The sequence below is a fragment of the Octopus bimaculoides genome, chromosome 7, assembly GCF_001194135.2.
Source record: "Octopus bimaculoides isolate UCB-OBI-ISO-001 chromosome 7, ASM119413v2, whole genome shotgun sequence".
Classification (NCBI taxonomy): Eukaryota; Metazoa; Mollusca; class Cephalopoda; order Octopoda; family Octopodidae; genus Octopus; species Octopus bimaculoides.
The window spans coordinates 42,765,270-42,782,819 of NC_068987.1; the positions used below are offsets into that span (position 1 = coordinate 42,765,270).

Below are 17,550 nucleotides of genomic sequence, written 5' to 3' on the forward strand. Positions count from 1 at the left end.
AGCGCGGGCTACTAACCCCAAGATTCCGAGTTCGATTCACGGCAGCGACCTGATTAATAATAGTAATAATAATAATAATATAATAATAGTAACATCGCTAGGAATGAGAACTCAGGTTCGAAATTTCCCCAAGACACCTGACGAAGGCTGGAGGGTATATCAGCTGAAACGTTGTGTTAACAACAAACAAGATGAGGACAAATATCCGTCAAATGTAAATAATGTAAATAATTCCTCATCTCTTAAATATAGAAGTGTAACTAAAAGTGTACCTGTAATTAGACAGGCAGAAAAATAACAACAAATAAAAGAAAGGAAAGAAGATGAAGGGTAGGAATATTTATATATATATATAGATCTATATATATATATATAAATATTCCTACCCTTCATCTCCCTGTCATTCATCTTCTTTCCTTTCTTTTATTTGTTGTTATTTTTCTGCCTGTCTAATTACAGGTACACTTTTAGTTACACTGTATCAGGTAGTCCTTGATATTCTATATCATCCTCTCTGACTGCCAGACACCACTACCCGCCTCCTTTTGCTGCTCATCATTCTTACCATTGATTACCTTCATTTCTTTTACGATTCATTATTTTTTCTTCTCCACACTCTAATGCAACCTTCTTCCACCTTTTTTTATTCTTCTTTTGTCATCACTCTTTTTTCCACTCACCTTCTCAGACATGCTATCTTGAGGTATGAATGCATCACAGAGTAGCAAGGAGCTCCTTGTCTTACGTTTTACAAAGTAACTTCACTGGTCCTGGTGCTACAATCAATCCAACCCAGTACAGATCCAGACCATGGGAATCTGTTTAATCCATGTCAGTTTGGAAAGTGTGTGTTGCTCCAGTCCACTCAGGCAAAAGTGAGTTGTACCTGTAATTCAAAGGGCCATCATTGTCACATTCTATGTCATGCTGAATCTCCCAGAAAACTACATTAAGATTATGTGTGTTTATGGAGTACTCAACCACTTGCACATTAATTTCACAAGCAGGCAGTTCCATTGATCAGATCAACTGGAGCACTTGTTGTTGTAACCAATGGAGTGCCAGTTATGATATTTTATGTTATGTATGTATGTATCTGTGTGTGTGTGTGTGTGTGTGTGTGTGTGTGTGAGCATGCATGTATGAGTCAGCCAGTCAGTCATCATTTTAATGTCCACTTTTCCATGTTTGCATAGGTTAGACAAAGTTTTTTGAGGCAGATTATTTTATGGCTGGATGCCCTTCCTGTCACTAACGCACACCTGTTTCCAAGCAAGCTAATATTTTCCCCATGGCCAGGATATTGGTAATGAATGACACTGTTGCATCACATTTACAGCTATTTACAACTATAATGTGATGTCAAGAGAAAGAGGCGCACACACAAACATGCACTCCCCCACGCTAGCATGGAAAGCGGACGTTAAATGACGATGATGATGATGATGACACACAAACGCTTCTTTCAGTTTCCATCTAGGACATCCAGCCATAGAAAAACTTACTCAATAAAATCTATCCAACCCACACACGCATGGAAAAGTGGATGTTAAACAACGGTGGTGATGCTACTGATTGTTATCTATGAATCTGAGTTGTATAAACCAAGGATAAAGAAGTAAAATATTAAATTTCAAACAATGAAACTGAAATTCAGTTGAAAAAAAAAAAACGAAAATGGAAGCAAATAAAAAATAAAATTAGAGTTTGAATTTAAAAACATTTTAGTTTTTTTCTTTTTCATTGAATTCTGATTTGAGTTTGTATTGAACTTTGAGATTCTTTTTCTTTGGAGATGTCTAACAAGTGAGTTGCACTGGAACTGTCACTGAACAGGTTGCAGGAGAGTGCAATGAAAATTTTTATATCAATTATTAAGTGATTAAATGAAGTTAACAGTTTCTGTGTATTTTTGAAGGGTTAATATGTCTTCCACATTCTAATTGCTTTATCCTCCAAGAAAACAGTTTAAGAAAATATACTCCCACCTTCCCCATTAGAAACTTAACTCAAACTTGCTATTCATCATCATCATTTAACATCTGTTTACCATGCTGGTATGGGTTGGATGGTTTGATTGGAACTAGTAAGGCCAGGGCCACATCAGGCTCCACTGTCTGTTCTGGCATGGCTCCTATGGCTGGATGCCCTTCCTAACACCAATTACTCCATAGAGTGTATTGGGTGCTTTTAACGTGGCCCCAGTACAAGTGCTTTTTATGTGGCATTAGCACTAGTATCAATTCTGCTGTGGCAGATGGGTCTTCTTGAGTACAGCAATGTGCCACTTATCTTGGTGCTTAGTCATCTCCTTCATAAGGCTCACTGTCTTGAGATCGGCCTTCATCCCATGTTTTCTGAGTCTCCCTCTTCCACAAGTTCCATCCACTATAAGTGATTGGCTCTTCTGTATGCAGCTGTCTATATCCATATGCATTGCATGACTAAATCAGTGCAGTCTTCTCTCTTACACTTAGCATTTAATTCCTCTTATGCTCAACTTTTCCCTCAAAACACTAGTGCTCTGTTGCACATATACACTTACATTGCACATTCAGCAGAGTATACTAGCTTTATTTCTCTCTGGCCTTCACATGTCTTCTGCATTCAGGGCCCATGTCTCACTACCATGTAACATTGCTGCTCGTATACATGCATCATACAATCTTCCTTTTACATGGTGAGAGATTTTTGGTTGCCAACGAGGTAAACGCTCTCTGAATTTTCTCCATCCTATTCTTATTCTAGCAATTACACTTTCCAAGTATCCTCCCTCACAGCTAATTAGGTCTCCTAGGTAGCAGAATTGTCTACTACTTCTAAAGAGCTTCCGGGGCATTTGAGAAAATCAATTTCCTGAGTATCTGTAGTTTTTATGGCTCCTAAGCATCTTTCGCATACAAACACCGCCTTCTCTGATAAGCTTCTTATTTTTCCATTGCACCTCTTGTATGTCCCTAGCTTGCACTGGGTATACCATATGGAATTTCTACCTACACCTTTTCTACATATTGAGCAGGGCCATTTACCAAAAGGGTCTTGTCTGTTTTCTTGCTTAATAGAACATTAGTCTCTGCTAAGTTAACTTTAAGGCTCTTTAATTCCAGGTTTTGCTTCTACACCTGGAATTTCTTTTCTAGTTCTGTAACTGAATCTGCTATAAGAGCTATATCATCAGCAAATAACATTTCCCATTGGCAGCCAGTCTTGAATTCTTCTGTTATGGCTTGGAGGATGATGATGAATAGGAGCAGACTGAGAACCGAGCCCTGATGAATGCCTACCTCTACACTAAATCCAGTAAGGTGAGAGTCTATACTCATGGCTAACTCTCATCTTATTGATAGTACCACTGTACATGGCTTGTAACACTTTCACAAGCCACTCATCTACCCCTAACTTCCTCAGAGGCCATCATATCACACAGCAAGGTTCTCTGTCAAAAGCCTTCTCTAAGTCAACAAATGCCAAGTACAATGATTTATTCTTGGCCAAATACTTCTCCTTCAGTTGTCTGACTATAAAGATAGTGTCAGTAGTGCTTCTTCCGGGTACAAAACCAAACTGCATTTCATCTGCCTCTAACTGGGTTGTAACTCTTTTTGTCACTTTCATGACTTGGTCCAACACCTTGATGCCTCTGTAATTACTTCTATCTAAGGTATGTCCCTTACCCTTGTTGCAGCTGACTATAATGCTGCTGCACCAATCTTTGGGGATAACACCTTCCTGGATAACCTGATGAACTATTCAAATATGCCAGATATTTTAAGCATCTTGGCGGTACTCCTGATGGTCCCTGGGCTTTCCATATCTTCATATCCTTAATTGCTTTTCTATCATGCTGCTGTCAATTTGAATAGCTGGTGCCTCTGTTGGGTTCACATAGGGAAGGTCTCTTTCTCCCATTCACTCTCCACAGTAGCCTTTCTATGCTTCTTTCTTTTCGAAGCCTCTGCATGCAAGCATCCACATGTACACATTTCTCTCCCACAGCATCTTGATTTTCTCTGACACTGTTTAGCAATCCCAAACACCTTAAGTCTCTGCTCTTCTCACTGTAAGACATTAACAAACCTCTTCCTTTCTGCTTCTGCCCTGGCTAGATAAACCTGTCGCCTAGCTTCCCTCCTGACTACCTGATTTAGCTCTTTGTTGCTTCCATTTCTCTTATCTTTCCAAGCCTGTCTTCACTTTTATGGCCCTGTCTATCTCACTGTTCCATCACCCATTAGGTTCCACCACCCACTGCTTCACCACTCTCCATCTGACAGACTTTACTCCAGCTACAGATCTGGTCTGCAGCCTTCAGAATGTTATCTCATAGGAACTTCTAGTTCACAACCTGCTCCTCTTTCTTATCAAATTCTTTAATCAGAATGTCTCTAAATCTCTGACTGTTTAATGGAATTTTCAGTTTCCATGACTTCCTTTTCCAGACTAGTTTGTGTCTCTGTGTCTGTCTAGCCCTTAGTCTGAAGTCATTAACCACTAACCTACGTTGATTTGTACATTCCTCACTAGGAAAAGATTTTGCATTTATAAGCATGCAGGGGATTGTGGTTGACACCTGTGAAAATAAAGAAGAGTACTTTTTGTGGTACATGCCAGAGTGATACAGGTCCTTGCACATGTTAGTGAAAGCAAGTATAGGTAAATATGCAAAGGCTATTTAATGTTCACAGTCTCCCTCCCACCCCGTAAAGTATTTAAGGGCAAGCCCCAGCAAGAATAAATAAAGGAGGGGACAGTACAGTTATGGGTAGAGCAGTCATACAGCATCAGTCAACTTCTGGCAATATTGAAAATAGGTGATACATACATATATGAATTACATATACAAGTGCTTAGGCATATAAGCATATGTAACTGTAGATGTACATAGACTAACAGAGATACATAAGATACAATGGCACATAAAACTGTATGTATGCATGGTTGTGTTGACATCTACATAAGCCCATTGACATGTGTACACACATTTACGCACTTTACACACTCATACATTGGCATTTGCATGCCTAACTTTAACAAGGGTGGAGGTGGGATAGGAGGGAGGGTTGAGGGGAACTAGTGTTAGTGGCTGCACATTTAGTTTTTGCTTATATAGGCCCTCTGATCACATGGATACCCCAAGTAGTGAATTTAAGAATCTATTTACCCAAACAAGAATGTCGGTATGTTCCCTTACTGCTAATGCTACCATGATGACAAATGATATGATATTCTTTCATTCATTCTTTCATTGGCATACCATCTGAGAGAAACTATAGTAAAGTGATTTGGATGTTAAAATGCATGTTATTGAAATACGTATTCATGAATATTCTAGCAATGAAAATATGAAATAATAAAGCAATGATACATTGGTATTTTCTGTCACTGGAGTATAGTCAGTGTTTCTGATAACACCGGTCTACAAGGTTTTTGGTGTTTAGGAAATAGACACTATTCCTATACAAAATTGGTCTCCTGAATCCAAACATAACCTTCTTTTTGGCCTATCATATGTAGTTTTTAAGTTATTGAACATCCCTATAGTCACTATGTATGTGAGTACATCCAGTATGCAATGTTTGTTACCTTATTCTAATTCTAATTATTTTTCTTTTTCCATACTTTTTAGATGTTGTAGTGACCTAAGCAATAGAAAATGAGCAAGATGTCCTCTTCAAAAAAGTGTTGTGTTAATTCTCCAAATGTGTTTTGTTATGTTTGTGGAGAATACACATTACTTGAAAATTGAAAAAACATCACTGATTTTGTTGAAAGAGCATATATGGCATATTTTGGGGTCAAGCTGGGAGACCAAGATAAATGTTGGGCATTGCATAGTGCCTGCAAACAGTGTACAGAACATTTGCAACAATGGACTAAAGGAACAAGGAAAAGTATGTGGTTTGCTATACCAGTAGTATGGTGGGAGCTATAATCATGTGGACGACTGCTATTTTTGTAACCTAAATTTGAAGGGTATTAACTGGGAAAAAATCGACAAACACCTGTCTATCCTAATCTTGTCTCTGCTATTAGACTGGTTCCACACAGTGAAGAGTTTCCTGTTCCTGTCTTCAATGTCTTGCTTCAGATAACTTTACGCCCAATCAAAGAAGATTCATTGCCTGAAGATGACACTAGAGATCAAGACTTTTCAGTTGAGACTTTACCTCAGCTATTCTCCCAGGTAGAGCTGAATGATTTAGTTCATGACATGAACCTCCCAAAAATTCTGCAGAACTGTTGGCTTCCCAACTGAAAGAGAAGAATCTTCTAGAGAATGGTGTCTGTATAATCTTTTATTGGAGTCAGCATGAAGAGTTCCTTTCTGTCTTCACAAAAGAGGAAGAACTGCTTTACCACAGGGATGTCAGTGGGCTTCTTAATACACTTGGTATTAAGGAATACAAGCCAGAGGAATGGTGTCTTTTCATAGACAGCTCTAAGTGTAGTTTAAGATATGTACTGTTGTACAACAGAAATGTATATAGCTCTGTCCCACTCAGCCACTCAACAACTCTGAAGGAAAAATATGAAGAAATTAAGTTGGTTTTGTAGAAGATACTGTATCATGATCATAAATGGGTCATCTGCATTGACTTAAAGATGGTGAATTTTCTCATGGGACAGCAATCTGGTTATACCAAATACCCATGCTTTCTTTGCATGTGGGACAGTAGAGACCGAGTAAACCACTATGTTAAGAAAGACTGGCTGCCTCGAACAAATATGGCTCCATGTAGAGCTGCCAATATATTGGAAGGACCTTTAGTTGAGCGAGATAAGATCATTTTCTACACTTTGCAGATCAAACTCGGATTGTCAAAGCTCTTGACAAAAATGGGGAGTGCTTCAAGTATATTTGCAGTGTATTTCCAGACTTGATAATTGAAAAGCTTAAAGCAGGGATTTTTGATGGACCACAGATCCGTAAGCTCTTGAAGGACACAAATTTCAGGAAAACGATGAGTGAAAATGAAGCATCAACTTGGCTAGCCTTTGCAAATGTAGTGCAAAATTTCCTTAGGAAACACATAAGTGAAAACTATAAAGACCTTGTTACCAACTTGTTATCAACTTTTCGTGATATTGGTGCGAATATGAGTGTAAAAATGCATTATCTTTTTAGTCATCTTGATCATTTTCCTGAAAATCTTAGAGATGTTAGTGATGAGCAAGGCAAATGATTCCATCAGGACATTAAGGAGATGGAAACTCAGCACCAAGGACGTTGCTGGTGTTTAAAGCGAGATACACCTGTTGCTCAACATTCACAGTACACAAAGAAGCGTATATTTATTCCTTGAATTTTCTGCCAAAAATCTTTGCCAATGTGCCTTTTGAATTTTGAATTTTTATTTGTACTTTGTTTTGTCTTATGCTCTTTTTATTGATTCATATTTTATGCCTCTTGCATGAATAAAATACTTTATCAGGTCTAGTCAGAAAACTAGACCTGATATAGAAAAACTGAAGTTATTTTTGAATTTAGCAGGCAAAATCACTCGAGAATTTCTTCAAATATTCCAGGCACCAGACAAAAAAAAAATTTTTATTGCCCAGTGTAATTTCTCTTCTTTTTGTTTTTGTGTACAGTTACTCAAAATGTGATGGTTATATTAATGATTTGAATGAAGGCAAACTCACCACTCAGCCAGGATGTTCTGAAGAAGAAACACTTGAGGTATGATCAGTTTTAATTTTTAACAGAATTGTGTATGTGTTTTAGGTAGGCGACATATAAGTAATACAACACAGGGATTTGAAACAATATGACTGCTTGATGTGCTATAAATGGCAGCCAAATCACCTTTAAATCAAACTCCACCATCTTAAAGAGGGAATGATACACTGGAAAATGTAATTCTAGGTACACTATAATTGTTATATCTGAAAAAAAAAAAGAAAAAAATCTTTGGGTTGGTCATGGTTTCATTTTTTGTTTCTTATCAGCAACTACTTTGCAGAGTGTACTGGATGCATTTTATTCTGGTACCAGCAATTAGGGTGGCCATCATGTTTTTGATAAGACTAAACAGTCTTCTCAATCTTATGTTATCTCCATTGGCTCCACTCATTTACCAATCACTTTATGAAGTGTACTGGGTACATTTTATCATGCCACCAGCAATAGTAGGATTTCTTTGCACTCTGTAAGACTGAAGAGTCCCCACTACTTTATGACTTGTTTGTCTAACGCAACACAACTAAGAAGGTGCACCGAAGAGACTGATGACAGGGGAACCAGGATATGATAGGAGAACCAGAATAGGTAGTGAGAGTATGATGGTAGAAACAGGGATTTCGTGGGAATGAAAGGGTGGTAGAAGGAGAGAGAATGTAATGGATAGCAATAGAAGTGGACAGTGGGAAGAGTGAGTGATGAATGTCAATAATGATTACGGCATAGGGAAGAGGGAGATGACTGGTAAGACAGAGTGTTTCAAGTACAGACAAATCTGATACATACCCTTATACTTAGGCCTTATAATGAGAGATATAAAGTGATAAGGATGGTGGTTGGAGATTGAATACAGGTAGTCCAATACTATCCTTTGTTACATGGGCAGCTTGGTACAATGACTGGGAGAAAGGATGAGTGTCAGAGAGATAAGAGGGAGAGAGAGAGAGAGACACATACACACACATAAACACACACATTCGTGTTCACATGTTATATTTAACTCTTACATGAATAGTAGCTAGCATTGCTACTGATTCCTTGGAAATTCCGAAAAAAAATTTATCTATATTCATCCTTTGAAATTTTTCTTTCATAAAATCCATTCTTTATACTGTTCATTCACTTCATGGCATAAGCAATCTGTTCTTCAATAATAGCTACAAATTTATATGAACCCCACTCCATTTTCACCTCAACATTTGAAAAATACAGAACTATCAAGCTAGCATGATGGTCTTTTAACAGAGTAGCACCACATTTAACTGGTTAACAGACTCTCCAGTCATAGACAACACCCTTCATTTATGAAAAACGAAGTGTGTTACCCTATTTGCACTCATGCATAACATCATTATGAACATTCATTTTTTTTTTCCATGCTAACTTTGGTTATCTAAACTTCTTGATACGGAAGCAGCAGTGTGTACCATGTCATATGCTGTCTCCATTTCACATATTTTGTATTGTTTCTTGTTACATTATTTTGTTGTATGTTTGGAATACAATTTTTATGGTTCAATCATTGTTGTCAACACATCAATTTGTGATATAATAATCTAAGAAAGATTTATAAATCTCCTGGTGATCTCATATTACTAATTTATTTAAATTATGAAACTTTTTCTATTTAAGGCTATGATCCTTAAAGAGTTATCTTTGATTCGAGACCATGCTGGTAAAGCATGTTTAAAAGAATTGCACAAAAGTAACAGCCCTTTGAATATGGCCATTTGTGGATCAAAAGGTAAATTTTTCTCACTGTTGAAATCTAAATTGTAATGAATAGAATCTGTAGTAATTATAATGAAAGAAGTGAATCTACAAGTGATAGAAGATACTACAATAGTTTTAACATCAAAACTAACTGAGAGTATTTTAAACGGTAACTAAAACAAAATCAAAATCACTAAGTTAATATTAATATGTTTAATGCACGGAGCATGAAAAAGGAGATGTGGAAATTAAAAGAGTTGTGTAAAAACAATATTAGACAATGACTAATAGTATTTTCAATTTTTCAGCCGGTATTGAAGACAATTTTGGATATATTTTTATCTTATTCTACTTGTGGAAATAGTGGTAAAAAAAAATCATTAAATAACTGTACAAGATTTAATCACATTTCTAAATTATTTAATTTCCAGGCAATTAATTCAGCTTTCTTAACCCAGTAAATGTGCTATTGTGTAGGGCATGCTTTTCTCATTTCTTCCTAGCATTACACACCCACTGGTGTATATTCACTTTATTTTTAAATGTTATACATCCAGTGGAATAGGCTCTCCTCATTTCTTTTAAACATTAATATATATACATATGTTGTAGGTTCCTTCATCAATATTTCTCAAATGATTGCTTGTGTTGGCCAGCAAGCTCTCGGTGGTAAAAGAGTCCCAAATGGATTTGAAGACAGAGCATTGCCTCACTTTGCTCGCCATGGTAAGAATGTTTTACCTTATTGATTTGTTAGGTCTGTGTCAGTTCAGGTTTGCTGTAGAAAATCATTACTTATCCATTTCTTATTATTGCACCATTATACAATGCATACTTGCAATATAGAATAAAGTATTACTTTATGACCGACCCTTCTTTGTTTCATTATTACTTTAGTATGACCCATCTTTGTTTCACTCAATGAAGAAAGTTTTTCCACACTGCAGAACGTGTATGGTTCCAGTTTCAGTTTACTGTGTTCAGTGTCAAATACATACTTTCAATTCATGCTTCAGAATGTCTTTGTTGTGGAACTCAAAGCACTGATCTGTAGGTTAGGGATATATATTCCTGATGCATGAGATTTTTAGCAGCCAGCTGCCAAATGTCATGCACCATCCCTGCTTAGATAAGTTTTAGAAGCTCTTAATAAGGTGTGTGTGTTTTGAGAAAGAGAGAGAGAGAGAGAGAGAGAGAGAGAAAGAGAGAAATAGAGACAGTCAAACAGAGAAAATAATATGAGTGTGAACTTGGTATTCCTTTATTATATCCGTTACGTTTCTGTATTTGGTAATAAATGATGTCACACTATAAATGCAATCCATGGATGCACCTCATAAGTGCATATATATATATATATATATATATATATATATATATATATATATATATATATATATATATATATGCCTATTCATTCTGTTAGAGATTATAAGAGTCTAAAGATACTAAAACTTCAGGTTTAATGTTAATACATAGCTGTCAAAATTTCACTTTATGTGTTCAAAAACTGTCTGTGTAAGAGTTCAACCACTTTTATAATGCTGTTTAAATCATTTACTGTTCATCATCATCGTCATCATTAAATGATGAGGATGATGATAGTAGCAGTGATGGCAGTAGTGGTGGTTGTTGCAGTGACAGTAGTGATTCTGGTGTTGATAATAATGATGACGATGATGATATTCAGTTTACTTAGGATGGTATGCTTAATATTTACATCTTTTTAATAAATTTCATTTCACAGTTGATTTATGCTTCTTAATCAAGTTTTACTTCAATGATTTTATCACTCATTTTTCTTTTGTCACAGAATTCTTAAAAAACATTTTTTTTTCTGAATTAATAATACATTACTGTGATTTTTCAGCCAAAGACCCAGCAGCTCGAGGTTTTGTGGAAAATAGTTTCTACTCTGGACTAACACCAACTGAATTCTTCTTTCATACAATGGGTGGGCGTGAAGGTTTGGTGGATACAGCTGTTAAAACAGCTGAAACAGGTTACATGCAACGAAGATTGGTCAAAGTAAGACTTCTAATATTAATAAGAATTTTGTGTTGCTCTTCAAAAGTATTCTAATTTTGTCACATAGGTTTGTACATCATTTCTAAATAATGTCTTGGGATTACATCCATTCTCTATTGCCACTCAGCACCTATGCTCACTGACTTTGCCTCAAATCATATACGAGGAGGTACCCAAAACTAACCAGAAATATTCTTTGTGGGACAAGCTCATTGTAGTTCAGGCTTCTGCTACTAGAAGCCACTAGATGCAACCCTCAGGCATCAATCTGCCAACTGACATTGTCGAGTGGGGTTGTACTACCACACAGTGTGTCTTTGTGTTGCAGTGCTTCTCTCCTGTTCATTGAGTTTTGCAATGGCTGAAATGCAAGAATAGTGTGCTTCCATGAAATTTTGTTTTCTGTTAGGGAAAATGGTGGGCAAAACAGTTGTCATACTTCAAACAACTTACAAGGACACTGCCATGAGCAAAGCACAAGTTTACAAGTGGTTTTCATGCTTTAAGAATGGTCACTTGTTTGAAGACCAACCTTGTTCAGGACAACCGTTCACCTCCTGAACGAATAAAAATGTGAAAGTTCATGACCTCATCTTGGAGGACCATCACTGAACAATTGATGTACTTGTTGATATGACTAGTGAGTCCTGAAACTCCTGCCAACAAATTTTGAGCGAGGAATTGCGAATAAAAAGAGTTGCAGCAAAATTTGTGCCTTGCTTGCTCATGGAAGATCAAAAGCAGTCACAATTAAATGCATGTTGTGAACTGAAAGAACAGTTAGAAATTGATGCAGACCTTTTTTTGAAGGTCATCACTAGTGACAAAAGCTGGTGCTACGGAATTTGCAGCTGTGGAAGAAGTGAAGACAAAATCAATGGAGGCATTAAAATGCATCACTTTGCAAGAGTTCCAGCACTGTTCGAACAGTGGAAAATGCATCTGGACCAATGTATTGCTTCACATGGAGAATACTTTAGAGGTAATAAAAATGTAAACATAAAGCTAAGTGAATAAAATAATTTTGCAAAATTCCAGTTTCTTTTGGGTATCCCCTCATATATCAGTGACTACTTGTCCACCAGCTCTTCCCAGCTCCACTGGTTACTCTCACTCACAGTTTATCCCTTCTACAGTCAGAAACCTGTTCTAGTCGTTTCTTTTGTACTCTAACTTTTCATTACTTCACATAAAGCTGTTTCCTTTTAGTCTGTGGCAATAATCTAGAAGGAGACAGCTTTATGTGAAGTGGACTATCTGGTGCCTTCAATCATGTTGGTGCCATGAAAAAGTACACCTAGTACACATTGTAGAGTAGTTAGCCATAGGAACCATGCCAAAGCTGACATTGGAGTATGATGTAGTTGGATCTTGCGAAATTGTCCAACTCATACCAGCAAGGAAGACGGATATTAAAAGGTGATGATGATGATGCTGATTACATGCTGATTACAGTCTATGTGCATACATAGACTATTCTTTTACACACAATCGTTATTTTGTACAGAAACAAGTCAGCATATTCTATATAGTTGTTGTTAAAAGTAAGTGAAACATCAAAATGCAATAATTTATTTTTATTTACTTTTGCAGTCCCTTGAAGATTTGTGTTCCCAATATGATTTAACAGTGAGAAATTCCACTGGTGAAATTGTCCAGTTCCTTTATGGAGGGGATGGTCTTGACCCAGCTTCCATGGAAGGCAAAGATCGGCCAGTTGATTTCAAAAGAGTCTTGGATCATATCAGAGTAAGTTTGATCTTTTTAATAATTTCTAACTTTGAGTAAATATATTACAAAAGATTTTAATGAATCTTTAATAGATTACAGAAAATTTAATTTGGACTTAAATCAGGGGTTGGCAACCTTCTTTATATTTTGGCCCCTTCCTGGAATTGTTGGTATGTCATTGACCCCTATCATGTAAATTTCTAGAATAAAACTAAATAGTATAATTAATAAAAAAAATTGTGATTTAAAAACAATAATTCTTTTGTGCTTCTGTACCATTACCACTTTTAGAAAAGGCAATTTATTCGACATTCTTTCAGTTCAATTAGCTGTCAGGAATTAGTTATAAGCTTTTCTCTGAAAATTACTAGGAAGCAGTAAACCATTACTAGTTTCATACCTAGTAACAGTTTATCTTATTAATTGCATAAAGCTGTTGAACCAAGAGCAACCCTCTCGAACATGGACATTGAAGGGACTGACTTCAACTAATATTATTGTGTTTTGGTTGCATCATGTTTCTTATTTTGCCACGTAACAAACCTATGCACTGTTTAGTATTTGTTTAGCTTCTTTTATCATCAATATTTCATCCAACTGTTGTGATCTGTTCACTGATCTCCACTATTAATGATTTGTTGATTGTTAATTGGCAAAATGATAAAACAACTACTAAAAATACGATACTTACTTTAACCTTTGTAATGTTAACCTGCATCAATGTACCCTAATTTTGATAAACATCATCATCATCATCATTTAACATCTGTTTTCCCTGTTGGCATGGGTTGGATGGTTTGACTGAAAACTGGTAAGCCAGGAAGCTACACTAGGTTCTAATTTGGTTTGGCATGGTTTCTATGCCTGGATGCCTTTCCAAACGCCAACCATGCCAAGTGTGTAGTGGATGCTTTTTACATGCATCTGGCATGGGTGCCATTGACGTAACACCCACATGCTCGAACAGTGCTTCTATGTGCCACTGGCACGGGTGCCAGTGAATTGGCACTGGCATTGGCCACAGCTACAATTTCACTTGACTTGACAAGTCTTCTCAAGCACAGCATATCACCCAATGTTTGGTTTGTGATTTTTTACATGCCAGTTGCACAACATTGGCATCAGCCACGACTATGGTCTCATTTGGCTTAATGAGTTTTCTCAAGTACATTATATTGCCAAAGGTCTCCGTCACTTATCATTGCCTCCGTGAAGCCCAACATTCAAAGATCATGTTTCACCACCCCGTCCCATGTCTTCCTGGGTCTACCTCTTCCACCAGTTACCTCCACTGTTAGAGTGTGGCACTTCTTCACACAGCTGTCCTTGTCCACACACATCACATGACCATACCAGTGCAGTCGTCTCTCTTGCACACCACATCTGATGCCTGTTATGCTTACACTCTGTCATGCATACACACTAACATTACACATCCAGTGAAGTATGCTAGCTTCATTTCTTTCAAGCCTACGCATGTCCTCAGTTGTCACAACCCATGTTTCACTGCCATGTAATATGGCTGTTCACACAAAGGCATCATATAGTCTGCCTTTCACTCTGAGAGAGAGGCCCTTTGTTACCAGCAGGGGTAGGAACTCTCTGAACTTTGCCCAGCCTATTCTTATTCTAGCAGCTACGCTCTCAGAGTATCCACCCCAACTAATGACTTGGTCACCAAGGTAACAGAAGCTATCAACTACTTCTAGTTTTCCCTCCTGGTATTTGATGGAGTCTATTTTCTGTACATTTTTAGTGTTAATTATACCTGTGCACTTTCCACACACAAAAACTATTTTCCCTGTTAACCTTCCTCTGATATTGCTGCACCTCTTATGTGTCCATAGCTTACACTGGGTACATCTTATGGAGTTATGGAGTTTCTACATACACCTTTTCTACAGATTGAGGAGGGCCATCTACCTTAAGGGATTTGTGATTTGTCTGCTTTTCTACTTACTAAGATTTTAGATTTTGCTAGATTAACTCTAAGGCCCTTTGATTCTAGACCTTGCTTTCATGTCTGAAATTTCTTCTCTAGTTTTGGTTGTGATTAGGCTATAAGAACAAGATCATCAGTGTAGAGGAGCTCCCAGGAGAAGCTTGTCTTAAATTCCTCTGTTATTGCCTGGAGGATTATGATGAACAAGAGGGGGTTGAGGACTGATCCTTGATGGACCCCTACTTGTACCCTAAATTTATCGCTATACTCATTGCTAACCTTCACCTTACTGACAGCATCCCTGTACAGCTCTCACCAACCATTCATCTATCCCAAGCTTCCACATTGCCCACCAGATAAGGGAATGGGGGACTCTGTCAAAGGCTTACTCCATGTTGACAAAAGCTAGGTACAGGGGTTTATTTTTGACTAGATATTTCTCCTGCAGTTGCCTAACCAAAAATATAGCATCAGTTGTGCTCCTGCCTGGCACAAATCCGAACTGCATCTAGACTAACTCTCTCCCTAATTAGTTGGGCTATGACCCTCTCTGTGACTTTCATCACCTGATCCAACAATTTGATACCTCTGTAATTATTTCTGTCTAAGGTGTCACCTTTGTAGCTGTTGACTATAATGCTGTTTAACTATATGGGTGACGAGGCTATATCCTACTCCATGAGATATTTTAAGCATTGAAGTGGTGATTCCTGATGGGGTGGGGGCTTTCCCTGTCTTGATATCCTTAATTGCTTTATCTATCAAAGTATTGTCAATTCAGATAGCTGGTCCCTCAGTTGGGTTAACATTTGGCAGACTTTCCTTCTCCCATTCATTCTCCATTTTTAGCAGCCTTTCATAATGGCTTTTCCAAGTCTCTTTCTTTGCAGAATCATTAAATGTAAGTGAACTATCATCCATGCAGATATATTTCTCTCCCATGATACTGCAATTTACTCTCACACACTTTTTTGCAATCTGAAACACCTCGAGTCTCTGGTCCTCACGTCACAGAACATTGACAAACTTCTTCTTTTCTGCTTCTTCCCTGGCTAAGTATATCTGTCTCCTGGCTTCTCTAATAGCCCTGTCAACTACATTGTTCCACCACCATGTCACCTGAGGTTGAGAGAAGACTTTGCACCAGCCACAGATTTGGTCAGTAGCCCTCAGCAGGTTGTTCTGTAGGAACCTCCAGTTGTCCTCCAAGTTATATGTCACTATATCCTACTTTTCATCAAATGCCTCAAGTTATATGTCTCTAAATCTCTGTCTATTTAGAATATCCTTAAGCTTCCAGACCATTCTTTTCCACATCGGTCATCTTCTGGGCAGCCATTTAACCCTGATCCTGAAGTCACTAACAACTAACCTATGTTGTGGGGTACATTCTTCACCTGGGGAAGTTTTGGCATTTGTTAGCAGCCATCTTTCCTGTTTCCTAGTGAACTTGTAGGTGAACAGGTAACTGGCAGGTTTCCTGAAGTTAGTATTACAGATCATAAGGACATTTACATGACAGAATTCCAGCAGCCTGCTTCTTTCCTCATTTCAGGAATCAAATCTGTTGCCATCATACACACCATGGAAGCTCCCTGGATGTTATTCAACATGCTCATTGAAGTTGCCGGCCACAAAGAGGTCTCTGTCGTTCATTGACGAGGTGGCCTGCAGGAGGGTGTCATAAAATCGGTCTTTCTGTTTGTCAGGTAGCCCTGGCTGAGGGTCATAGGCTGAGATAATGGTTGCTGTTCCATGTTGCAGCACTAGTTTAAGCTTAAGTATTCTATCACAAACTCTGACTACCTCGATTACTTTATCAACTTATTTCTTAGTCAGGAATATGCCCATACCCCCAACCCCATCACTGTTTCCTATCCAGAAAATCTTATACCTATGCTCTTTGCCTGTGAGGAATCTTGCCAAACTTCTCCTCCACCTTACTTCTTGGATGTAACATATATCAATATATAAAACTTACAAATACTTCATTAAATTATCTCAATGGTTTAATTATACTAAAAATTAATTGAAACAAAATGGCTAATTACTTGAAATATAATCATGAAAGGATTAAAAGATGGTTTTAAATCAAACAGCTTAGCAAAAATACACAAGAAGAGTGTATCAAAGATTTTAATTTATAATTTTTAGCTTAAATTCAGATATTATTTGCATTATTTACATTTGACGGATATTTGTCCTCATCTTGTTTGTTGTTAACACAACATTTTGGCTGATATACCATCCAGCCTTCTTCAGGTGTCTTGGGGGAAATTCCAAACCTGGGTTTTCATTCCTAAGGTATTTTTTGATGTTATTATTATTATTGTTGTTCAGGTCACTGCTCGGAATCGAACTCAGAATCTTGGGGTTAGTAGCCCGTGTTCTTAACCACTACGCCATATGCCTGTGGGCAATTATGGAGTGAATTTTAGGATTTATAAATCTAATA

General features: G+C 37.4%; 1 protein-coding gene across 2 annotated transcripts in view; it reads left to right on the forward strand.

The window, feature by feature from the left end:
• The window catches only part of LOC106870739 (DNA-directed RNA polymerase III subunit RPC1), a 212,730-nt gene that overhangs the window by 138,921 nt on the left and 56,259 nt on the right, over positions 1–17,550 (forward strand). For both annotated transcript variants that reach the window (XM_052969556.1, XM_052969557.1), the window contains 5 exons: positions 7,594–7,681; positions 9,314–9,425; positions 10,007–10,120; positions 11,265–11,422; positions 13,016–13,171. In XM_052969556.1, the coding sequence (XP_052825516.1) occupies positions 7,594–7,681; positions 9,314–9,425; positions 10,007–10,120; positions 11,265–11,422; positions 13,016–13,171 (628 nt within the window). The remainder of the gene's footprint in view (positions 1–7,593; positions 7,682–9,313; positions 9,426–10,006; positions 10,121–11,264; positions 11,423–13,015; positions 13,172–17,550) is intronic.